Here is a 26,729-nt window from a genome sequence, read left to right as displayed (position 1 = left end):
GAGCCATCTTGCTAGCTCCTATGTCAATGTTTCAAGCTAATTTTTACAAAGTGCATCATTTTTATTTTATATTTCTACAACAGCACGTAGAAATTTCACTCTCTTTGCAACCTTATCAGGTGTTATCTCTCTCTTCTCTTCTTTTTTTTTTTTTTTGAGACAGGGTTTCTTTACAGCCTTGGCTATCCTGGAACTCACTCTGTAGGCCAGGCTGGCCTCAAACTGACAGAGATCTGCTTGCCCCTGCTTCCCGAGTGCTGGGATTAAAGGTGTGCGCCACCACCACCAGGTGCTGGTCTGTTTCTTTAACTGGAGCTATTATGTGAAGTGTGAAATGGTTGTAAATTGTTTCCTTTGTGGCTAATGACGTTGAACACCTTTTTGTTTTCCTGTCTGCTTTTTCTGTCTCTTCTTTGGTAAGTGTCTGCTCAGATCTCTCACCCATATTCAGTTTACTTTTTTTATTGCTGAGTTGATCAAGTTACTTATATATTTTTAATATATAAATTTTTATCAGGCAAATGCCCTGTAAATATTTTTGCAAATATCTTATATTTTTGTTTGCTGAAATGTGTCTTTCAGAGATTTTAATTTATAAAATTCAAAGCCTTATCAACTGATCTTTAAAACGGTTCACATGAATTGGTTGGTTGATGGATTGTGGGGGAGGGTATACATGTGCCTTAGAGAGTAGAGAACGACTGTTGATTTCCTCCTTCCACCATGTGGGGCCTGGGGATGAAGCTCAGGCCCTCAGGCTTGGCAGCAGGTGCCTCTACTTACTGAGCCATCTCACCGACCCTCTGATGACCACTTACAGATGGTGTTTTCAGTTCATGTCTAAGAAACTGTTGCTGAACCCAAAGTTTCAGCAATAGCTAGTTTCATCTAGAAATTGTAAACATTTAAAAATTATTCATTTTGAAGCAAGGTCTGAAACCACTTTCTTACATTTGTGTTGATGGTCCACTTTTGGTTGATTTTTGTATCCGTTGTGAGGAGTGGATGAAGTTATTTGCCTGTGGCTCTCCAGTTTCCAGCACCATTTGTTTAAAGGTTGCTCTCTCTGCACTCGCTGCCTCTATGTACCTGGAGGACTCAGCTCTTGTATGTTTGTAGGTCCTATTTCTAGGCTCTGCCATGTTCCATTGAACTATTAGCGTTTCCTGATACTAATATTACATTGCCTTAATTGCTATAGTTTAAGTAAGATTAATTTTGATTATTCTAGGTCCTTTGGGTTTTCCATAAATTGTAGAATGAGCTTGACAATTGATTTTTAAAATCCCTGTTGGTATTTTGATTGAAAATACTTGGCATCTATAGGTTAATCCAAGTCTTTCAACACTTGAGAACAATGTATATTTCTAAGTCCATTTAGACCATCATTCATTTTTCTCTGAAATATTTTGTATATTCTAGTACATAAGTCTGTAAATCTTTGTACATATTCATACCTAAGTATTTCATGTTTTAATACTACCGTAAATGTTATTTTAATTTAGCTTTCAATTGTTTATTGTTAGTCTATAGCAATGCAATTGGAAGCTTGGAAGACAGTTCATATGGTAAAGAGCTCGCAGACCATGCTATAAGGACCTGAGTTCATTGCTCAGCTCCTATATAAAAAGCCAGGCATGGCTGTGTGCACATGTAATCCCAGTACTGGGTGGGCAGACACAGGAGGATCTTGGGGGCTCACTGACCAGTTCTAGTCCATTCAGTGGACTCCAGGTTCAGCGTGAAACTTTTTCTCAAAATACAAGTTAGAGGGAAATAGAAGAGGACACCCACCATCAATCTCTAGTTTCCATGGATACACACACACACACACACCCATGTGCACCCTCTAAAGAGTGCTACACCCGCAGATATGTGTCCACACAAACAAACACGTATAGGCAGAGTTTTCCATCTAGACCTCTGAGAGCTCTGTCCCACCAGTTGCTCCCCAAATAACCACAGAGAGGCTTATTATTAATCATAAATACTTGACCAATAGCTCAGGCTTGTTTTTAGCTAGCCTTTGTAACTTAACCCATGTCTATTAATCTAGGTGCTGCCCCAAGGCTCACCTACCTCACCCACATCCTTCCCATTCCGCTCACTGTGTCTCATGAAGTCTCCTCTGACTCTGCCCTTCTTCTCCCCAGTATCCTCTGTGCCAGGAAATCCTGCCTAGCTATTGGCTGTTCAACTTTTTATTAAACCAATCAGAGTGACGTATCTTTACACAGTGTAATCAAATATCTCACAACATACATGTACACCCTCTGTAAGAATGCACACACCTGGGGCCTGGAGAGATGGTCCAGCAGGTAAGAGCACTGACTGCTCCTCCAGAGATGGGGTTCAATCCCCAGCACCCATATGGCAGCTCACAACTGTCTGTGGCTTCTGTTCCAGGGGATCCAACATCTTACACAGTCATGTAGGCAGGCAAAACACCAATGCACATCAAAGAAGATGTACACACCTGCAGACCTGCACACACATGTACGCACACACTCCACACATACATGTGCAAACCCTACAAGAACGCACACGCACAAATACACACCTCTACACACACATACACACATGCAAATATACACACAGAGATGAATAAATATAACACAGTAGGTTTTGTACCTTTCAGTGTTACTAATGCTACCTAGTAGCTCGAGTAAACTTTTTGCAAGTTCCATCAGATCTTCTACACAGACAACAATGTTGTATGAAAAGACAGCTTTTCTTTGTTTCTTTTAAAGTCTTTTTCTTTTTCTTACCTCACTGCATTGCTTAGATCCTCCACTGGCTTCACCTTCAGCAAAGCTGAATGGTGATGGTGAAGACAAACACCCTTGCCTTGACCCTGACCACTGTTGTAATAGGAGCGGCGGGGCTGCGTCCCCAGCAACCCGGCCGCCTGCTAGCTTATGCCCCGAAATAATTACACAGATACTGTATTCTTTTAAACACTGCTTGGCCCATTAACTCTAGCCCTTACAGGCTAATTCTCATATCCCGATCAACCCATCTCTAATAATCTGTGTAGCATCAGTCTTACCGGGAAAGATTCAGCCTATGTCCATCCTGGGTCGGAGCTGCCTGGGAGAGAGGAGCCTGGCGTCTGTCTGAGGCATCTGCCCCAGAGAGAGGAGAGCTATCGAGTCTGAGCTCACTTCCTCTTCCTCCCAGCATTCTGTTCTGCCTACTCCACCCATCTAAGGGATGGCCTATCAAAATGTTTATTACCAATGATGTTCCTCCATCAGACCACAGGAGGAAAATACCATCTTCATCACCATAGACGGTGTTAACTGTAGGTATGCACAGCTCCCCTTCACCATGGACGGTGTTCACTGTAGGTTTGCATGGCTCCCTATCACCACGGACTGTGTTCACTATAGGTTTGCACGGCTGCTTTGTTTCAGGTTGAGGCGATTTCTTCTGTTCCTAGTGCTAAATGTTTTCTTTTAATTGGGAGTAGATATTCATTTTATTAAAGGGTTTTTCTACATTTAATCAGCTAGTTTTTCTTTTTTACTTGCTATCTGTTGAATTATATTTATTTTCTAATGTTAAGCCTTTCACTTTAGGCATAAGATTAACTTGGTGATTACAATTGATCTTTTAAAAGATATTGTCAGGTTTTAGCAAATCATTTCTAAAGTAAATTAGGGAATCCAACATAAATTTAACAGATATGATCTCCTTGTAGGTCTTGAGCATTTGAAATCATCTTACTTGTTCAAAGAGTAAAGTTATTCTGTTTATTTCTTTTGATCAGAATGGTACACTTTCAATTAATAATGCTTTATTATTTTATCTTCTACACCTAACTCAGAACTGGCACATAAATAACTTTTCGGTTAATGTATTCCGTTGAAAGCAGTGCCCAGAACTGCTATTAGGAACTCAGAGCTGCCCGTCAGGAAGGGGGCTTTCTTGTCTGCCAAGCTAAGGAGTGATTTAAGGCTTTTGAGCAAGAAGTGACACTCCGGTGATGGAAAACTGATTAGAAGAAAGTTGCTCGTGTGACAGGAAGATCTTTTCCCCAATTACTGAAGGAGTCTAGAGGAGAGAGGGCAAAGGCTTCGGCTAAGTGGAGGCTGTAGGTGGAGGAGGAAATAATGGGAACAATATGAGACGGTAGCATGGAGCTCACCCAGGGGGCTGCGGGTGAAGGGTGGAGAGAAAGACAGGGTATTGTCGGCATCTGGAAACAAAACAGATGTGGCTGGTGGACAGGGAGGCTTGGTGGGTGTGGAATAACCAGGTGAAAAGGCTTGAAAGGCAGCTGGGCCTGTGGGTTTGGAGCTCTGTTCTGGAAGTAGGGATTTGGGTTTAACGGTGAAGGGTGTTAGGCGCTCCCGCGGCCCGCCCTGAGTACAGTGCATCACCCTGCAGAGTGCTCGCTGCCTCCTCAGCTCCACCTGCACTTCTGGTGGCAGCTGAGTGTGGGTTGCTGACGGATTCAGTGGTTTCTGCTCCACCTGCCAGGCTAAGACACCCAAGGTAGTTCATCTACATGCACTTCAGTGTTCTTACTTACTTCACGAAGAAAACATAAACCTCACGAGCCAGCTATGAGCCTGAGATGAGATCAAGAGCCTTTGTCACCTCACTAAACATCTGGCTCACGGAGATCTAAATGAAATGCATAGGCAAAAGCAGCCACGCATGAAACCCTTGCAGCAGTTAAGAAGTCATCAAGGAAAGATCTCTGCCGAGGCTTACTCGGTTTCCTTGCTTGTTTTCTTGAGAGTCGTTTGCTTTGTGTAGATGTAAAACACCCAACAGGCACTCATTTACCTGTTTACCTGTAGAGAGAGGAAAACCCAGCTGTCCCTATGATGGGTGGGTAGTGGAGACCCGGCCCTTCCAGCGTACAAAAATCTCCATGTGCTCAAACACTTCTAGAAAATGGCGAGGGACCCCAGTTCTGAGCCCTCCACACCCTCCTACCCTTCTGTATACTTCAAATCACACAGCACAACGCAAATGCTATGCAAATGGAGCCACGCTGCACTGTTAGGAAATGATAAGAAAAATGCTCACATAAGTCCAACACAAGCACAATTTTTCCTGACCATTTTTTTTTTTTGCTCTGCAATGGATTGAACTTGCAGAATTTGCAGTGGTCCACTATACTGTGAGCACGCTAAATGCTGTTGTTGAAGTTAAGCATAAAAGTGTACCTGGCAAAGTCACACGTCCAGCCACCAGCTTGCTTTTGAGTCATGCGCTTCAAAGGCTAGTGACTATTTCCCTTAAAATTGGATTGAATGGAAGTCACAGAATACATGTGAGAGGGGCTATTTTAGTTTTCAAAATTTTTTAATTTGGTTTAGATGGTAATTATCCTGGTTATTGGTCTACCTCGGGCATGTTTTAAATGTTTTCCTCAGTTTACAGATTGTTTTGTTGGGATTTGAGTCAGGGTTTTGCTACTTAGTCTGGTTCTTCGCCCACAATCCTCCAGCCTCGACCTCTGACTGCTGAGAGAACAGGCGTGTGCCACTACATTGTTCCTTGGGTTTCTCCTCTCTCCTCTCCTTCCCAGTACCTGGCAGAGTCCCTTTCCTTGCTCCCTTAAAGACTTTTTTTGAGAAGGAATTCTCTCTCGTCTGTGTAGTAAGTTGGGGCTAGGAAAATGCTGGTGGAGTTGTTCCTCAGCGTGTGTGCTAAGGGCCGAGAATGAAAACTTGGTGTATGTGGGAGCGTTCATTTTCCAGCCAACGATACAGCTAACCTCATTACTTACCACCTCGCCACAAAGGCTCTGTTGAAGATGCGCTTGGCTGGACAGCAGAGAAAGTGTACCAGGGCTGCCCAGGCTTGAGCCTGGTTGCTCAATCTCCTCCAGCCTCCGCCGGCTTTGCAGTTCTGGTAATACAGTGAGACCGGCCCCATGACTATAAACTCTCGTAGGCTCTGTGGTCTACCTCTGAATAAGGCTGTGGTTTGTCTTGATGGGGTGAACCCTGAACCAATCCTTTCCCCAAATGAGTGACCTCAGGACACAGTTTTCTCAGCCTCAGAGTCACACCCAGAGCACTGAACAGCTGACCGGAGGATGTGACAGTTAACCCAGTCTCGGGCTAGCAATGGCCATGAGCTTCCCAAGGAGACCTCCCCCAGGATGCCTCCCGTGATTCTTTGAGCCCATTTTAAACAAGAAGCTCTCAAGTATGTATGAGAGACAGTGGCAGTCTGGCATTTCATCTTCACCCGGCACTCTGAAACAGCTGGTAACCAGCGGCTGAAAAATACAGAACAGGATTAGACGCCCATGCCTGGTTCTTGGGGATTCTGGGACGCGGGATGTGAAACTTAGTTCAGTTCTGTCTTTGGAACTTTTAATATTTGAGTTTAAAGGATATGAGCCCAAGACTTAAATTAAACTGATGACAGACACCCTTGAATTTCTGATAGCATTTTATCCTGTATAAACGGGCCTTCATCCTTATTCTCTCCTCTGGTCTATGGCAGGCCCCTCTTCCAGCTTTGTGTTCCAGTCTTCCTCCAATGTAGCTGTCACCTTTGACTGCGTCTTCAAACCCTTCACTGCCCTAAGACTCATTCCCCCCAAATACATGGGTTTAATTTACTTAATTTACACCAGCATTCAGGTAACATGCATGCAGTTAACAGGGCTGATAGAGATGAGTAATCAGCTTCCACAGACAGCCTACTTTGTATATACGGATGATATATTTAGTGTGTATCACAGGTGCCTGACTTTATGACTTTTACTGCTATTTAAAAGTAGTACACTTAAAAAAAATATGTCAAGACTATTTTTAAGTTGAAGACTCAGTGCCTCAGAAATCGGTACATTTCTTAAAGACATTAACTGCTGTTTATATCAGTAATTCATCAATGACTCATTAAATAGATGTATTTCTGTTCTTGGGTCATTCTGAAAGCACCACTTCTAATTACAGCATCCCCTGCAGACTTGTTTCTTCTCATTTATAATTAATTAGTAGGTGGTAGTGTAAAATCTTGAGAGTAAGCCAAATAAAACAGGGTTGGAATGTCGTGACTGCACTTTAAGTCTGCCTGAGTTGGGAATCCCGTTAGATTGGGAAGGGGCCTGTGAAGGGGTGGAAGCTGACTCCTTCCTCTCTGTCACTGTCCTCACTGCTCTGACAAAATGCCTAGCAGAAACAACCTGGAAGGGGAAGACTTTATTCTGGCTCGTGGTTTCAGAGGGTTCAGTTCATGTACTGGAGTATAGGATCATGCCAGCGAAGAGCCCATGGGAGAGAGACTTTGCCCAGGGCCGCCAGGAAGCAGAGAGAACTGGAGTTGCAGAAGGGAACCAGGGCCACCAACTCCCATAGGTCTAAGCAAATTCTGAAGTCACCTGTGGATTAAAGCATTAGGTCAGAGCGCTCACCCTCTAATCTCTGCACGTTCCCCGGCAGACACACAGAACTCTGCTTTATGAGCATCTTCGGCGATTCTCATCCGGTCACGCTGACTACACGAACCATCGCGAGATGTTCGGGCAGTGAGGATTTGGTTGTCAGGGCATTGTTTACGCTTGTGTCGAAGGATGATGCTCTTGCTCACAAGATAGAGACAGAAGTTGTCAGATTTTATTAGTATTGGCTTGCAGAGTGTTTTCAATGTTTCACACTACAAAACTACTGATAATGAATGCCAATCAAAGCAGACACAGGCCACCTGAAGGAAATTTTTTAAAGCATTTTCCTTTTAGAGAATTTGTGTTTTGTTAATCTTGAGATTCTTGAGAGAAAAAAAAAGTTTCACAACTTTGAGCCCAGTTTGAAGCAAGTTTTAACTAAACACTGGCCAGGTCCACTTCTGAGTCCCCAGAAGACAGCCATGGATCACATTTTGCAGGGACTTAAAAAGGCAAAAGTCATAATTCATTGCGTTTCCCGTTAGGTCCAATCAGAGGGAAACATACATCCTGATGTCTTTCCTGCCTACGCCCCTCCCACCCACATGTGATCAAGCACTTCTGATGTAGTTGCTTCAAACAAACTTGTTTAGGGGAGAGAAACCACATGGCTTATTTCCCAAAAATGACAACTACCAATTTCAGGAAGTTACCTTGTCCTTGGGCAGGTGGTGCTTACAGGTTAATTTTGACTTCTACAATTTATTGATTTTATTTTGAGATAAGGTCTCTTGTAGCCTAGGTTGGCCTTGAACCCAAAAATCCCCTTGCCTTGACCTCCCAAGTGCTAGGACTCCAGGCATGGGTTTCCCATCTTTAACTTGGCGTTTTGAGTATTTCTAGCCGCCATGCATCCCAGGTCCTGATACAGATGTGTTTGCTTGTTTGTTTGTTTTTACATATGGACAAATCTACAGATGCTGATTTGTGTTGACTGAGCCTCAGGTCATTGCCCTGTGAACTGGTGTACCTATCCAGTCCTATCTAGTACCCAGTCCTACCTCAGGGTTACTGTGAGGATTACTGAGTAGCACAGCCTAACCCATCATAAACCTAACCCATCGTAAATGTGACTTAGCAAGAATTATTCTCTACTGAATTATTCCTGTTATTTGGCTACTGGAAGTTTTGGGGAGCACCACCTGGGGTGCCACCTGTCACCACAGAAATTGGGGCCCTTTTCAGGGTTGTTAGTCTTGTTAATAAAAGAATGAAGGAAAGACTCAGAAGAAATCTCCGGGGCAGTTTTATTTATTAGCATTTAAAAGAAAACGGCAGGATAGCAAACTCTAAACCTCAGCAGCTACCCAGAGGAGGGAGCTGGAGCAGAGGAAGAGCAAGGCTAAGCCTTTTATAAGCAGCCCTGGGGAGGAAGCGAGGTGTGGGTGGTGGGCTGCGAGGGAGGATAACGCCATACAAAGAAAGCGAGGGAACCCAAGTGTCCAGGAAAACATGCCCAAGCTTTGTGAAGTGGGAACAGATGAAAGGGAGAAAAGGGGAAGTTATCCTTCGACGAATAATTCAGTGGGTGTAGTGGGTGTGTTGGGCGTAGTGGGCGTAGTGGGCAGATGTAACCCAGACCCCTGGCTGCAGCTCCAGGTTCACCAGAGACAGGCTTTCCAGGGAAGAAAAGCACATTGTCTTAAAGGGGCAACTATTCCTCCCATCCCTTTAAACAAGGCTTTTTAGGATAGTATTTAAGCCTAGGGCAATGGAAGCCTTCTTCAGCGTCCTGTGCAGGTCAGCTGCAGTCCCTGCAGGACCCATCCTGGAAGCCTAGCACCAGTGAAGGCATGGTGAGGGGGCATCGGGTGTGAGGCGTGTGAGAACTCCCGCTGATTGTCGGCTGGCATGGGCTTTATTGCACACAGTCCTAAATGCCTCATGTTGAGAGATCACTATATAAATCTTAAGTGCTGGCCACAGAGTACGCCTTTGAAACAAACTAGTGTTCCCTATCTGACTAGTAGAGAAATAAAGTTTGAGACGGCTTCTTTGGGTTGTGGGTTTTTTGTTTGTTTGTTTGTTTTTGAGTCTATGTGACAGTTGATTTCGAGACTCCTTATTGCATCTCGAATGTCTTTTATCGAGGTGTGCTTTGTGTAGCGAATTCTCTCTTCACCCCTTACGAGGTGCGTGTGTGGCTTCTCATCTTCTCACCTGAAGGGCACTCCTCTCTCCTGGGCACTGTCCTCGCTCTTCGCCTCCGGTGAATTTGTCTCACTTTATCCCAGGTCCCCTGGCATTCTGGCTGGGTGGAATTGTATCTTCCTTTCTTTATTACCCAGCGTCCCCGCTGATCAGTTATGGCTCACCGGTGTGTCCTGCTCAGTTGAGGGGTGTCTAATAAAGGGAAAGCCTTCAAGTTGGAGCATGAGTGTCGGCAGTCACGTGTTACTGGGAAGGAGGAAGAAAGGCTAAAGAGCAGGCTCAGGAGTGAGGTCTTTGCTACAGACGCCCACATCTGACTCTGTTACCTCACAGCCTACACGGGGTCTCACGCGGACTCTGGCTCCACACCTGGGTGTTCTCCTGAGTGAAGTAATGAGAACAGCCCAGTAGTTAAAACATCCCAGGGAATTTTACTCTGAAGGAGAGGGGAAATGTAGCATTTAGGGGGAGGTTTTGGCATCACATATCAAAAAATTTTTTTTTATAAAAAGCTTCCAATGGGTGGAAATTGAGACGTCCTTTGTCCAGACGGCTGATGCCACTGTCCAGACCCACTAGACACAGGGCCACTTGTGTCACCCACCGGCACAGTGTGCGTGCTTTCCTTGTGCTTTTCTGCTGAGTTGGTTCTGGTAAAATTGTCTTCCCAAGTTATTACATGAAGTCTAAGCTATTCCGAAGGTATGGGTGGCTGGTACTGTCACTTGGCCACTAAGAAATATTTGTGTAGACGTTTGATCCAATCTGTATTTTTATTTAATGTGTAATTGGGGAAAAATAGCAAAGACAAATTTAAATGCTTGCATCTCTAACCTTGTCACGGTGTCGGAGCCCTCATTCATCATCATTATCTCGGATTCCTGCAGCCAGCCGACTTCATAGGCAAGCAAGCACTGAAGCAGATTAAAGCCGCGGGCCTGAAACGGAGACTCGTCTGCCTCACCTTGGCAACGGAGGATGTGGATCCGGAGGGAAATGAAAGCATTTGGTACAAGGGCAAGGTGGGTGCCAGGGCCACCCCATCACCCACGACCAAACTTCTCTGGGCTCTACTGGGGTGGGTTTTTTATCTGCTTACTGAAAGGATGACACAGTTTTAATTTCTGAGCTGACGTTAAAGAAACAGAAAGCAAGTAACTGACAAGAAACTGAAATGCTGTTCATTTTTGTAAACAGAAGAATCTATGTGCATTTGAAAATATATAGCCAAAGATTTTAAACATAGTGGGAAACAATATATTTATGTCTGTGAAGGCAAAAGATTGATTTTGTAAGAATTTGGTATTCGATTTAATTTCTCAGGAATCTCTTTAAAAGATACTATTAGCACAACAACCACAGATGCAAATGGACACATCATGACAATGAGGGTTGAAGCTTAGAAGGTGACATGGGAGGGAGCCACCTTCTCATTTGGTTTTTCAGGAAGAATATGGTCGCTGTCTTCCAACTTTGCATTGTTCACATCCTTCTCAAAGTTCAGTCTACGCAGGGTTAGTGGGATAGCCCAGCCACAGGTCTCCATTCCCTTCACTTTCTCCGTTTGTAAAGTCCAGTGTGGCTCAGCATCTGGATGTGATTTGGCTGGTGAGGGATGCCCAGTGGGCTGATGAGGGAGAGAGAGCACTGGCCTTTCGAGGCCCTTCTAAGAGCTGTTTATTCTATATAGAGCAGGGTCAGCTTTGTTAATACGAGAAGCTCAGAGATCCCGGTCTTGTGATTTTTCTCACTGACTACAGCGCCTCTGAGACCTGTTTTCATCTTCTCCACCCCTCTAGTGGTAGGTGGCTGGAGTCGGGGGACCTGTGGCATCAAATCATAACCTCACTGAACAAACACACAAAGACACACGCCTTTTGACAGAACTGTTGTGGCTGAATTGCCCCTACATACCAGATATTTTTTCACCTGTTTGTTCGTTTAGCTTTGCAGCATCCCTGCTGGACATGTGTGAGCCTTTCTGTCATAAAGATGAGGCTCAGAGAGAATGGGTAAATCCGTTTAGTTTCTACAGCTAGTGATTGGTTGATGGAGCTGAGTTAATCAACCTATATTCAGGCTTTGATTCCTGCCCCTTCCTCTAAAGACTGCTGACTCTTTCAGTTTGTCCTCTTTCTGTCCTGGCTGGTGTACCCTGAAGTCACTTTACTGCCTAGTTATACGCCACAGCTCCACTTGTTGTCTGAGCGTGTTATCACACACAGTGGAGCTAACAGGCTTTCCTCAGATCTCCAGTTCCTCTCTGCCTTTCCCACCAGGCTGGTCTTCACTTCCCTTCTCAGCCAGGGCTGAGCTTGCCTTTCTGTTTGAAATGTTCCTTGTGGCCCTTCCTTCCTCTTTCCTTTCTCTATATTTGGATACCCTGGAAACGGAGTTATAGATAGCTGTGACCCACCATATGGACATTGAGAATCAAATGCAGCAACAAGGGCTCTCAGCTACTGGGCCCTTTTCCGGCTCTCAACCTCATTCCTTGATACATGTTGTTAGCTAGGAACTCTGATAATCTCAGCATTCAATAAACTGAAGCAGGAGGATCGTCAGTTGCAGACCAGCCTGAGCTATGCAGTGAATTTGAGGCCAGCCTGAGTTGCACAGCAACGACCTGTTCTTCCTCCGATTTCTAGTTTGTCCACAGTTGACACGACTTCTACCAAGCACCAACTGCTATTAACCAGGTTCTTGACCCGATTGCTCACCTTGGTTTTTTCATCTATAGAATGAAACCCCTGGACCGGATAATGTCTACAGCTGTTTTAGTCAGGGTTGCTATTGCTGTGACGAAACACCATGACCAAAAAGCAAGTTGGGGAGGGAAGGGTTTATTTGGCTTACACTTACAGATCACTGTTTATCTCCAAAGGAAGTTAGGACAGAAACTCAAACAGGACAGGAACCTGGAGGCAGGAACTGATGCAGAGGCTGTGGAGGGATGTTGCTTACCGGCTTGCTCCCGTATGGCTTGCTCAGCCTGTTTTCTTATAGAACTCAGGACCACTGACCCACGAATGGGCCCTCCTGCATCAATCACTAATTGAAAAAAAAAATGGATATTATAGGGGCATAATTATGATTCTCTCCTTTTAGGTAACTCCAGTTTCTTGTGTCAATGAACCCAGTCCTCTGCTGGTTGGCCCCATGTTCTTGATCAGAGCATCATGGCAGGGGGTGGGTGGGAGCAGAGCAAAGCAGGCTTTCCTCTTCCTGGTTGGCAGGTAGAAGATGGAGGAGGAAACCAACAGGAAGTGGCTAAAGCAGAGGCCCATGGACGTAGTCCCAGTGACCTACTCCCTCCCAGTAGGCTCCATCTCCCTCCTTTCACTGCCTCCCAGTGATGCAATCATCATATGGACCCATCAAGGCGTTGCTCGGCTGATTAGATCAAAGCCCCCATAATGCAGCTGTAACTGGGAACCTCCTCACAGACATATGTAGAGCTGGGCTTTGCTAATCTCACTGTTTCATAATTTAAACAAGCTGTCAATCAAAATTAGTCATTAGTCTTCCGTTACCCTCCCACCGACATGCTGCTACTGTACTCAGCCGTGAATGCTGGAGATGTCGTGCTCACTCTGTAGCTAAGGATGGCCCTGAACTTCTGATTCTCCTTCCTTCCAAGTGCTGGCTGGTATTTCAGGAGCATGCTGCCATACCCAGCTTTATGCTGAGCTTGGGATGGAGCCCAGGGCTCTGTGTGTGCTAGGCGGGAGCTCTACTGACTGAACCACATCCCCTGCCCAGTTTATCTTTCTTACCTCATGCCAGGTGCTAATAGAGTTCTAACCCAAAATAGAATCCTTCCTCTCAAATTCCCTAACAGGATCCTGCCTGCTGTTGACGCTTAGTAGGGTCATCACGTTTATTGTGCTAAAAGCCTTCTTTTTTAAAGCCGTCTACCAGGCTATTTCTTTTTTTTAACTTTTTAATATTTATATAAATATTATATACAATATTCTGTCTGCCTGTATGCCTGCAGGCCAGAAGAGGGCACCATACCTCATTACAGATGGTTGTGAGTCACCCTGTGGTTACTGGGAATTGAACTCAGGACCTTTGGAAGAACAGGCAATGCTCTTAACCACTGAGCCATCTCTCCAGCCCTAGGCTATTTCTTTTAAGCTACCAACCAACTATCAAATCACGCAATAGAGACTTATTATTAGTTTTGAATGCTCGGTCTAGCTGAGGCATGTTTCTGGCTAACCCTTTTAACTTAAATGAACATATTTTTCTTTGTTTATATTTTGTCTTGTGGCTTTTTACCTTTTCTTACTTTCTTGCTGTCTCTGTCTGACTGGCTGACAGCTGCCTGGCTTCTGGCCCCAGGTGTGTCCCTCCTTCTCTCCTCCTTCTTCTCTCCTTTCTTCTTCCTTCTTTTTGAGTTTAGATTTCTCCTCACATTTATTTTCTCTGCCTGCTAGCCCCACCTATCCTTTTGCTGCTTAACTATTGGCTGTTCAGCAGTTTTATTAGACCAATCAGTTACCTTAAGCAGGCAAGGTGAAACAGATGCAACACATTTTTACATAATTAAATGCACATTCTTATATCATAAAACAAATGCAGAATAAACAAAAGCAACACACCTCTATGCAGGTAAAGTAATAGTTCGCAGCATAAACAATGTAACTAATTAAAATAATATATCATATACTATTCCTAGTTAAAAGATCTTCCACAGCAAATCCTCATTTCAAAGATCATCTTTTTAAAATGCTTGTAAATGTCTGAATTGACACACTGATTATGTATATCTATGAGGGGCTGTGTGACACAGTGTGGTGATCCTTTCAGGGTGATTGACAGCTCTATTATCAGAGACATTATCATTTCTTTGTGTTGACAGTGCTTATTTTTATTTGCTTGGTTGTTTTTTTTGTTTGTTTGTTTTGTGATAGGGTCTTTCTAGGAAGCCCTGGCTATCCTAGAACTTGCTATGTAGACCAGGCTGGCATCACCTGCCTCTCCTCCCCAGTGCTGGGATTCAAGGCATGGGTCACCTTGTGAGGCAATCGGGAGCATTTAGAACCCTCTCTATTAACTATGTTATCCAACCAAACATGAGGCATTATCCTTCTGGTCAGATATTCTTTAGATTCAGGAATGATAGATACTGTTTTGATTTTTGTTTCCTGACTGTGCTTATCTCCTATGCTTTTGGTATTTGACATTTTATTACTACAAACATTCCCAGTGTTGGAGATAGAAAATAAGTTTATGTTCTTCAATGCAATATATATATATATATATATATATATATATATATATATATATATACACACACACACACACACACACACACACACATATATATATATAGTAGTTTACTCTGTGCCAGCAATGTTGTAGGCACAACAGCAAATTAAACAGAAGAGAACCATTGTCTTTGTGGAGTTTATACACTAGGGGAGAGGGGGTGGACAGAGAGGGGAGTCCATGAGATGTATGCACGTTAAATGGAGATGGGCAGCCTTTGGGGACAGTCCAAGTGGGGGCTGGGGGATGCCTGTGCTTAATATGGTTTAAGTTTTTAGAAATTAAGACATAAGGGCACTTTAGTTCTGAAAGACCCTTAGCAGCAAAGGGGGTTTTTAGGAAGAGGCTTGTGGGAAAGTCTAGAGAGCTCAGGAGGTAAGCGCAGTGGTCGTTGTCATTACCTTTGTCTCCTCCTCTTTCTGCTTACAAATCGCAATACATAGGGACAGCAGAAGAGGCACAAGAAGTTACCATGCAACTTTAAAATGTGCCACTTTCGTGAAAGTTCATTTCCCATGCTGTCCTGCATCAGTTAGAGACTTAATTTAAGAGACAAATGAGAAAAGGCTAAAACTAAATGAGAATTATATACATTGGTTAAAAACAAAATCCCAAGGTCAATGTTCCAATAAACGAAGAGTGAGGGTCTAGTAGGGGAGGGTGGGACACGTGTCCTTATGGTGTCCTCTGTGAGAAGGGACGGGTCTAACTGAATCCAGAGGACTTGGGGTAGATCGTGCTAGAAGAAAAAAAAAACCTCTCTGTGGATTTTATAAGTAAGATAAAAGGAAAGGCTAGATTTTGAAACTGTCCCGGGCTAAAGTAGAAATGAAAGTCAATGTTAACACAAAACAAAGCCCCTTTAAAAATTAACACTCAATACAAAGTCCTCTTAGGAGACTAAGGAAGAAATGCCAGCAAGCATTTCCTGTGGGGCCTTAGGAGAAGCAGGATGGCTATGGAATCTCTGTGTGATTGAGGGCTTGTGATCAGTGAGTCAGGGGACAGCACTCGGTGTCACCCAGAGCTCTTCCTGTTTCTTAAGTAGCCCAGGCAAACCAGGTCAACTCTCCTACCTGCCCACACAAATCTCTGGTTTCCAGACGTGGAAAGGAATACAAAGTCGCCAAGACAGCCTTTAGACCCCCATCCTCTTGGACCCAGGTCCTTGGTTTGTGTTACTAAAGTCCGACCCAAAGGAGAAAAAGCAACTTCAAAGCATGTGCAGTATTTTAACTGTCAATCATATGCCAGGAGAAAACATTCAACTCCGTTGTTTCTGTCTTTAATAGCCAGTTCTCGTTATAAGTTCACGGAGAGCTTCTGATTCAGAATTTCAAAGGGATAGTTAAAAACCCGGACCTCAAAGATAAGGCCTAGGGTTAAGTTCATGAGTGTGCTAACATCCAAAAGGCTGAAGTGACGAGGGCTAGCCTGTGCTCTTGTCAGAGGGACTAGGTGGACTCATGCTGTGAGTGTTGATACCACCCACGTGCAGTTCACTGTGCTAGACAGAAGGAACAGCAGAATGTCATGAGACCTCGTGTGGTGTGTGTGTGTGTGTGTGTGTGTGTGTGTGTATGTGTGTGTGGGGGGGGTCTGTATCTGTGTGAGTACATTTCTTTACATGTCCTATTTTGTTTTTGTTGTCTTCTATTCTTTGTTCCAAGCAGTGTTTTGGTTTAACAAGTGGTTTTGAATTTTAATTTCTTCAAAGAGAGGTTTTTACTTTATGTGCCTGTTTGCCTGCTCATGTGTGTACCATGTGTGTGCAGTGCCTAAGGGCCTGAGGGGACGCCAGGTACAGGAGCTGGAGTTGTCACAGGTCATGGGTATTGGGACCAAGAAGCAAGTGCTCTCGGCTGCTGAGCCATATCTCCAGCCCGGCATTCTGTTTTTATTTCTCTGTCTTCCTTTCCTTTAGATCTGGCTTGCACTAGCCTTCTGATTTTCTAAAGAGGCTTATTGCATGATTTTTTTTTCTATAAAGTTCCTATTATCAAATCCTGAGTTTTGATTGCTTGATTGGTATTGTTCACACCCCAGTTACCTAGAAACGTCCTGTTTTTGATGGCTTGTTCCTTTGCCCATTGCCAACTAAGGTAGGGAGCAATCTTACCAAACACATTTTTATTGACTTATCTATCATGTGCTGGTTGTAGCCTTCCCTCCCTCTGGAAGCTTTAACCCTCCTTTCTGCCAACCTAATTCCACCTCTTTTCAGATTATAAAGTAGGCTTTTCATGTTTTAAGCCATGGCGTTTTGGTTCTATTTCCTTCTAGCTCTATTATTTCTCCCACCTAAGCTGAAAGCTCTTGAAGGTAGGTGCCAGGACTCCTGCCCATTTCTCCAGAGTCTAGGAGACGTGGTAAAACAACTGTTAACATCACACCTTACCTAGGTGCCTTCTAATGGGCAAGGCTGAATGCCCTCCCCAGACAGGATCCCTGCAGACAGTGCTGGTGAGGATGTGAGAGGCAAAGACGCCCTCGAACACTGCTGGTGGGAGGGTTAACTAGTGTGGTCCCAAGGGACAAAGAAGAATGTGTGGAACTGGAGATCATTGTGTTAAGTGACAGAAACCAGATTCAGAAAGACAGGGTTACGTGTTTGCTTTCATCTGTGAAATACAGATTGAAAAATATCTATAGGTAAGACATAAAAGTAGAAAAGGACCAGCAGGATGGGGGATGGGGAAGGACATGGGACACACGTGTAAATATTTCAGGATGAATTGTATTCTGTACTGTGAATATATGCTAATAGCCTCCTCCCCACTGTGAGCCAACTCTCTAGCTCAGGAAACTTCTGGAGACGAGAAGCACAATGCTCTGACTGATGGAGGAAGGTCATTGGTTAAATAAAAAAACTGCTTGGCCCTCATTGGTTAGAAGATAGGTGGGAGGAGTAAACAGAACAGAACGCTGAGAGAAAGAGGAAATGAGCTCAGACTCCACAGCTCTCCTCTCGGGAGCAGATGCCTCAGAGAGACGCCATGCTCCCAACTCCCAGGCAGACGCACGTGATGAAGCTCCGACCCAGGATGGACATAGGCTAAAATCTTCCCGGTAATCACACCTAGGGGCGCTACACAGATGATTAGAAATGGGCTAAATTAATATGTGAAAATTAGCCTAGAAGAGGCTAGATAGAAATGGGCCAAGCAATGATTAAATGAATATAGTTTGTGTGTTGTTATTTTGGGGCATAAGCTAGCTGGTGGCGGGAGCTGGGTGGCAGATTGCAGCCCCACAGCTCCCACTACATCTGACCATTATGCTGACATGCTGAGGACAGCTGTTCTTCTTTTTCAGGTGGTTGGCAACACAACGTCTGGAAGCTACAGCTACAGTATCCAGAAGAGCCTGGCTTTTGCTTATGTCCCCATAGAGCTCAGTGAAGTGGGGCAGCAAGTGGAGGTTGAACTGCTGGGCAAAAATTACCCAGCAACCATCATACAGGAACCCCTGGTACTCACCGAACCTACCAGAACCAGACTCCAGAAGGATGGTAGAAAGACAAAACTTGGGAAGGGCCCATTCCCGCCAACTGGGTTGTAGCTAACAGGACCGCTCTGGAGTCCTGCTCCAACCAGGATAAAGGTTCCCAAGACTTCATTTCAGAATCATCAACATCTAGACCATCATCTTAGTAAAAGCTTTTTCTTAATTGTTTTCTGAACACCATGGCTTGATGAATCAGTGATTTGCGTCGTCTATTCAAATGAGGAATTTAATGGACACTTTTTATTACCCCAAACTGATGTATATGAAACCCAGTCAGAGAAATATTAGGCGCTGGCTAACATGAAATCATGATTCTAATGGAATTAAAGGACTTCGTACTTTCAGGAACACAGAATGTGGCTGAAAGCCGAAAACAAGTGAATAAATTACTTTCTACATAAAAAGATGCAATGACATGGATGGATTTGCCTTTTTGAGAAATTTTCCCTTAGGTGCGTAAGTGGAAGTTTTAAGTTTTCATCGCATGTCTATGATGGGGGCAGCTCTCTGGCCGTCGCGGACATCTTTATGCAGTCCTCTTAGATATATACTGGTTTCTTAATGGCTTCCATGGAAAGCGGCTTTAGGGACATTGTGATTTCTCTTCCCGGGCTTTGCTTGCAAAGGGCTTGCGGAGAGGAGAGTCTTGTCGAGAAAGCGTGCTTGTAAATCTCCAGAAGCGAAGCTGAAGACTAAATAGATTATGCCAGCACAAACACAGTTTGAATACTGAGTGCCTTTCCTGGAGAGAGAATTAATGTGAGCCGACATCACATGGCGTCCTTCTGAGCAGCTTTTCACAAAGCATTTGACCATGCAGGTCGGCAAAGGCCTAAGAAATGACAGGATTACCCGTAGCGCTGTAGATGGCAAGGGAGAAAAACCGAGAGATAGACCTTTGATATATTTTTTAAAAAATCATTAGAGTTTAGCTGATGGAATAAATCAAAAGGCTTTTAAAGGTGGTACATCATTCATGATTAATTTACACATATATACATTTGCTCTGTGGTTTTGAACTTTTCCTAGGTACCAAAGAAAACTGGACCTGAAGACTTTTAAGAGTCTGTAATCAAAACAGACTCTAAAATGAGTTCTTACCCTGCAAATTTTGAAATGACACCAAATTTACATTTTTAAATGTTTTATCCAAGAAATTACATACTAAAAGTCTCTCCCATCATTCCTTTCTGTATGTCCTCTTACATAAAGAGGGAACCCTTGCTTACACATGCTTCCTGATTATCAGGGATTTTATCCAGGCTTGAGCCCAGTTCCCCAGCGAGGCTGGCCGGGGTTGGGAACCTGGCTTCCTATCCTCTGGTTCCATTACTGGATGGCCACAGGAAAGTTACTCTCTATTTTGCCAAGTGAGCTCACATTCCTCTTATTCTAAAGATACAACAGCGAGAAGCGATGTGGAAAGCACAATATTGATGTGGAGGAACAGCGGCTCATGCCTGTCATCCTAGCTCTTGAATGCCTGAAACAGGAGGATTAACTCGAGTTCTAGAAGACCCTGGGCGACAGAAGAAGACACGTTTTTAAAGCCCTCAACCAAAAAACAACAACAACAGAAACCAAACAAGCCACAGCCACCCAAACAAAACAACCATATTAAATTGGAATGCACAGGATGTAAGCCTCGAAAAGAGGTCGTCTCTTACGTTGCAAGTTCACTAGGAAGTTGCCCAAGTTCCCTCTTCTGTTCATGTTGTACCATTAGGAGTTAGGTCACCCCTGTGCTCCTATCCCTACCAGTCAGTGGTCTGACCTTGTTCTAGGCAATCCATTTCTACACAGCCCAGTTTGCCCTTAGAGAGGCGAGTTAAGCAGATTTCTCCCCATGGGAATGTGGGCGGTGTCTCACAGTGAACAAGCTGGCTAGTATGTAAAATTGGGGCTGACAAGATACACAGCAAAAGAAGCCATGAAGCCTACAGAGGGCCACAAGCTTCTGAGAAGGAAGCCCCAGAGAGACAGAGACCACAAGGTCCCCAAGCACTTAGCTCCTGATGGTTAGTCAGCAGCTCTCAGGTGAGCACTGTGACCCAAAAGAGCTCAAAAGCGAAGCTGGGCTTGGTAGCTCAGGCCTATAATTCCAATTTCCTGGAAGCATGAGGCAGGAGATTTCCAAGTTCAAGGCCAGCCTGGGCAACTTCGTGAGATCCTGTCTCAAAATCAAAAGTAAAATGGGCCAGGGACATAGCAGTGTGGCAGAGTATTTTCCAACCACTATGAGGCCCTAGGTTTGATCCTTGGCATCAGGGGTAGGGGGGAGGGGTGGAGGGAAAGCCTAAGTGTAACCAGTTCTGGAATGTGGATCATAGACCGAGAGATTTTTGAGAATTGGGCCTAGGACTGATGTGAGCTCTGAACAGCTAACAACCAGCATTCATGAACAGAGGAGAGAGGGCTGGCGAGATGGTTCAACAGATAGAGAGACTTGCAGCCAAGCCTGACAACCTGAGCTCATTCCCTGGGACTTACACGGTGGAATGGGAGAACCAACTTCCACATGTTGTCCCTGACCTCTACTCTCTCACGTGACCTGCCCTTCCACTAATAAATAAATAAGTATAAAAATTTGAAAGCACTAGGGAGAGATGTGTAGAAGAGCTGCAAGGAAAACCATTCTGAAGAACCGATGATGGCTGCACCTAGTGGCACACACCTGCAACCCAGCACTTGGGGCTGAGGCTGGAGGATGTGGAGTTCAAGGTCATCCTGGGCTACAAGAGACCCAGGTACAGGAGAGGGAATCTCTCTCTCTTTCAGGATACTTATGGATGTTACTATGCTGTTAATGTTCACGTCCTAAGGAATTTGCATCTTTCTTTTCTACTGAAGGGGAAATGACAGGAGAAAAACTATTTTAACACTTCGAAGTCTGCAGTGGAGGGTATTAAATAGGTGGGCTAGATTCTGGACGTTTGTGGACCTCCCTTTGTGAATATATAAACTGAGCTGAAGGAAGGAAAGCCGAGGAGGGTTAGAAAAGAGCAGCCATGAAAGCGAAGGCCGTTCACAGCACCAGGGGCTGAGAAGGCAGCTGAGTCCCTTCTGCCCTTTGAGGAGCCAGAGGAACGGGCTCCTGCCCCAAGTGCCTAGTGTAGCTGTGTCCTTTGAGCAGAATAGACTTTGGTCTGGGTAATTTTGGTGTGTGGTGTTTTTTATTTATTTGCAAGTTGTATTATTAAAAAAGTAAAAGTTTATGACGTTTAGAAAAGTAGGGAAGCTAGAGGGCTGGCTTAGTGTTTTTGAGCTCACATTGCTCTTGCAGAGGACCTGGGTTCAATTCCCAGTACCCACATGGCAGCTCACAGCCATCTGTAGCTCTAGTTCCTGGGAATCTAATGTCCCCTCTGACACACACATGGTGCACATACATACATGCCCACAAACTGCTCAAAGTACATAAAGTAAATAAATATTTTTAAAAAATTAGTGTATATAGTGTTGGGCCAAAATTATCTCAGGGCCTATACCTCGGGGCCAGTAGGACAGAGAAAAACCTGGCTGGAGTTTGAAGGGTAGTCTCAAAGCTACTGAGGGGGGATGAGACAGCAAAATCTAGGTAGCTGCCCCAGAGAGAGGGCTTGGTTATCTCTCATTGGCTGGAGGTGCCCCCACATACACTATGTCACTTAACCTATATAAGCTGATGCTCACAGTAATAAACTGAGTTCCTGCTTTGACTTGACTCCCTATCGCATCTGATTGTCCTGCATTTTAGGGCTACGGGTCTGATTGTCCTGCACCGTGGGGCTGCGGAACAGGCAGATAGCGCACTCACCTTTCCCTGGGGAATAAGGCTAAGGAGGGCCGGCATATAGAACCATCCCAGCTTTATTGCTCTGCCATTAATAGTTGTAGAAATCGTAGGATCATGGAGGTAGTGGATAGTGCGGAGGCATCAGGACTGAAGGACTCCAGACCTGCTTCTCGTCAACAAAGCACAGACAGCACACATTCCATCCCTGACGCCATAGCTGTATTTCAAATATGTGATCAACAGCTTAGAGAAGAATGTGTTGGTCTATACAGACCAGCCCTGGGAAAGCAGTGATTGCCGAGCAGACAAGCCCCTCCCATTACAGAGATTGGGGGCCATTAAGGATGGACCCTTCTTTCCAGGTGGGCTTCCAATCCCATCTCTTGTTTCTTGTTAATACTAGAACAAGAAACTCCCGCCTTAGGATTTAAACTGCAGTATAAGGAGGTGGTGCAGAATCTTGGCCTTACTGAGGTCCTTCAAAGCCACTTCCTCTGGTCAAAAGAATAGGAATTAAGTTCTATGACCCTGGGTGGAGACGTCACAGTCTGAGATACCCAAAACCTTGTATGCTAGTCTCTGCCTTCAAGGATTACAGCAGGGCCTGTCAATCACTTGTGTAGGGAAACTAGTTCACCTGAAGACATGTTAAGGCTAGGGGAGGACTAATTGTCCCTTTAATGCTATAGTGTTCTTAGCCTTCCAGCAGCCTCTTCGTCAGGGATGCTCTAGTACCCCGCAAGCAGCACAGTAGAGCTGTCCTAACTTTGCCTTTTCCTGCTTTCAGATATTGGCCAAAAGCCTCCACATGGGTTCCCTGGATCTCCGGACTTTCTCTCTCTTTCTCTGAAGGCCCTGCCTTTCCACCCATGCAGGTGCTTGCTGACCTCAATGGCAGATGGCCTGGCTTTCTCTCTTCCTCTTTGCTGTCTCTCTGCCTGGCAGTTGCCAAGATCTGCAGCTTGCCTGCCCTGTTGACTTTCTCTTAGAGACTTATAAAATTGTCCCAAAGCTTTCTTCGGAGTCTGTCTCTAAGTTCCTTTCTTAAGAAGAGGTTTCCCTGGCAACACATCTTTCCAGGGCTGTCCAGACTGCGGAAGCTCCAGGCAAGCATTTAGGAAAAGAACACATAGCTCTGCAGTTAAAAGTGATGCTGTCGTAAATGTCAAAGGGACAACACCTTTAGAGAATGAGGGGAAGGGGAAGAGGGCAGAACATAAGGAGCCATCAGGTAAAAATAAAAGCTGAAAGTTCCCCTTAGGCCCAGGTTTTTCATGCCACCATCACGAACAGTTTTAGGAGACCAGTGAGAAGTCAGACTGCATCATAAGATGAACAAGAAACAAGGAGTTGGAGAATTGGGACACACACTTTTTTTTTTTTTAAAGTCTGGGGTAAGTAACCTTTAATAAGATGATTAAAAGACTGTCAGTTAGCAACAAGCATTTGACTGCAGATTAAAAACACTCCTAATAACAGAAGCTGGGGTGATGATGGTTTTATTAAATCACTTAAGAAGCTTGGTAGGTGCCAGAACTTCATAGATCTCTTTTCCTACGCTGCTGAAGTCTCCTCAATTCTAACTACAAGATTAATATCAGAAGGAAGGAGAGGTCAACTAAGATTAAAGGCTGAAACACACCCGCCACCCGAATTAAGCAGAGTGGTTATTGATGATGCTAGTGGCATGAACTATATCAGGGAACGGATGAAGACAAAATCCAGGCTCTCATACATATCAATATATGATTATGTAACATATGATTACCTTCAAGTTTGCACTTTTGGTTAATTACATCTTTGGGTTTTAAAAGTTTTTTTTTTAATTGTGTGTATGTGCATGTGTCTGTGTGTGTATGTGAGACAGAGAGGGGGGGGGAGAGGGAGAGAGGGGGAGGGGGAGAGGGGGAGGGAGAGAAAGAGGGAGAGGGAGGGAGAGGAAGAGAGGGAGGGAGGGAGAGAGAGAGAGAGGAGAGAGAGAGAGAGAGAGAGAGAGAGAGAGAGAGAGAGAGAGAGAGAGAGAGAGAGAGAGAATATTCTGGATGTCTTTCTTCTGGTGGAGGGCTTGAGCCCATGACATTTGCTTGGCTGTCTGTCTTCCACTATCACTCTTCACCTTAATTTTTGGAACAGGTGTTTCACTGAACCTAGAGATCACTGATTAGCTAAACTGGTCAGCTCTAGGACCCACCTCTCTCCCTCAACCTCACCTCAGTGCTAGCATTATTGGGGCACAGAACCACACATGGCTGTGTGTGTGTGTGTGTGTGTGTGTGTGTGTGTGTGTGTGTATAGAGGAACAGGGTTTCTCTGTGTAGCCCTGGCTGTCCTGTAGTTCACTCTGTAGAACAGGCTGGCCTCGAACTCACAGAGATCCACCTGCTTCTGCCTCCTGAGTGTAGGGATTAAAGGTGTGTGCTGCCATGGCCTGGCCACCCATAGCTTTTATGTGAGTGCTGGGTTCCGAACTCAGGCTCACATGCTTGCATAGCAGGCACTTTAGCAGCTAACCATCTCCCCATGCCTCATTTTGTAGCCCAGACTGTCTCTGATCCTTCCCCCAGCCCCTCAAGTGCTAGAATGACAGGCCTGTAAGTTCACTTACATCCACGAACACTGGACCGTTTACAGAGATAATTTGGAGAGCTACAGTTTTCTCATGGGTTCCCAGTATTCACTGCTCCATGCCATTCATTTTCAGAATGAGTTTTTGTGCTGGATACATTCAAGTTTACATAGGCTGAATCTATGTCTTCAGTCCCTATAGATCTAGCTATCCTATGTTTAAGACCCAAATTGGAAATAACAATAACCACAGAGTATTTAAACAGAAAAGGGCAGAAAGCAAGCCTCTTAGATCCCATTGTTCTGTGTGACTGGAGTTCTCATTTGTTATGTGTGTTATAAAACAGTAGGCAAACTGTGAGCTTCAATGTGTACAGTAAGAGAACACGGTAGGGTCATACATGAAAATCTCACCAGTTTTGAGATATATGTCAAATTCAGACTCTTTTCAGATTGCTTAAAGATTAGTTTATTCTTGTTCATGTGTGTATGTGTGTGTGCGTATGCCGCCTGTGTGCAGGTGCCTGCTGAGCCAGAAGAGGGCGCTGGATCACATGTAGGTGGAGTTACAGGCAGTTGTGAGCTACCCAACATGGGTGCTGGGAACTGAACTCAAACCCTCTAAAAGAGCAGCAAATACTCTGAATTGTTGAACCCCAGATTTCTTCTTTTCAAGTTGTTAATTGTGTGAAAAAACAAAGAAGCACTCTGTGAATTTCATGCTGAATAGGGATATTTTTTTTCAAGTACAGAGGATACTTAAAGTGATCCAGCATTGTTCTCGGAGAAAAAAAAAGACACAGACGATTGTAATAGGGTTGTGAAAGCAGATTCGCCAAACTCATCATTAGAGTGGAGTCTTCCTAACCACCCACTTGTCTGTTGCTCATGTGAAAGAAACTGATGGCAAAGCCTAAAAAATGTTTTTTCAATAAATGGACAAATCTGGATGCACTGACATTTAAACACTGATGCTTGAAAAAAAACTGGTTTTGTTGAAGTCATTGGCATTTTTTGTAAAAGTTTGGGTTTAAAGACAGAAAGGCCGAGGGGCTGGGAGATTGCTCAGAGGTTAAGGTCACTTTCAGAGGACCAGATGGCACCCACATGGCAGCTTACAACCATCTGTAACTCTAGGGGATCTGACTCCCTCTTCTGGCCTCTGTGGGCACTGCACCCATGTGGTGCACATATATATATACACAGGCAAACATTCACATACATGAAATTTAAAAAGTAATAAATGAATTGCATACATGGCAGACTAGTTTATTACAACAGAATGTGTATATATGAATTAATATTGCCCTTTTTATTTTTTAAAATTTATTTTATTTAAATAGCATTTTTTCATTTATTTTACACAATGACTGGAGTTTCCCCTTCCTTTTCTCCTCCCGGTCCCTGTCCCCCACCTCCACCTACTCTCCTCCCCACTCCTACCTCCATCTTCCCATCTATTCCACCTCCTCATCCATTCCTCCATCTCCATTCAGAAAGGAACAGGTCTTTCCATGGGCTTGAACAAAACATGACACATCAAACTGAGGTAGGATGGAGCTTCTCCTCTTGCATCAAGGCTGAGCAAGGAAATCCAACACGGGGGAACAGGTTCCCAAAAGCCAGGTAGGCACTAGGAACAGATCCTGATCTTACTGCTAAGAGCTTTACAAAGAGACCAAGCTATACAACTGTTACACACATGCCGAGGGCCTAGGTAGGTATCATGGAGGTTCCCTAACTGTTGGTCCAGAGTCTATGAGCTCCCACGAGCTCAAGTCGACTGTCTCCGTGTATTCTTCTGTCATGATCCTCCTGTCTCTTCACCAACCCCACATCTGAAAGAGGTCTGATCTCCAAAATATACAAAGAAGTCAAGAAACTAGACATCAAAATATCAAATAATCCATTTAAAAATGGGGTACAAATCTAAACAGAGATTCTCAACAGTAGAACCCAATGGCCAAAAGACATTTAAGGAATTGCTCAACATCCTTAGTCACCAGAGAAATGCAAATCAATAATGACCCTTAA

General features: G+C 44.4%; 1 protein-coding gene across 1 annotated transcript in view; it reads left to right on the top strand.

Annotated features, from left to right (window-relative positions):
- The window catches only part of Dmgdh (dimethylglycine dehydrogenase), a 69,484-nt gene extending 50,718 nt beyond the window's left edge, over positions 1-18,766 (top strand). Inside the window, exons 15-16 of the mRNA XM_075977855.1 lie at positions 10,459-10,593; positions 18,164-18,766. Of these exons, the coding sequence (XP_075833970.1) occupies positions 10,459-10,593; positions 18,164-18,409 (381 nt within the window). The 3' untranslated portion in view covers positions 18,410-18,766. The remainder of the gene's footprint in view (positions 1-10,458; positions 10,594-18,163) is intronic.
- Positions 18,767-26,729: the final 7,963 nt, after the last annotated feature.

The sequence above is a fragment of the Microtus pennsylvanicus genome, chromosome 6, assembly GCF_037038515.1.
Source record: "Microtus pennsylvanicus isolate mMicPen1 chromosome 6, mMicPen1.hap1, whole genome shotgun sequence".
Taxonomy (NCBI): Eukaryota; Metazoa; Chordata; class Mammalia; order Rodentia; family Cricetidae; genus Microtus; species Microtus pennsylvanicus.
The sequence above is the reverse complement of the archived record's forward strand: the minus strand, read 5'-3'. Positions and strand labels throughout refer to the sequence as shown.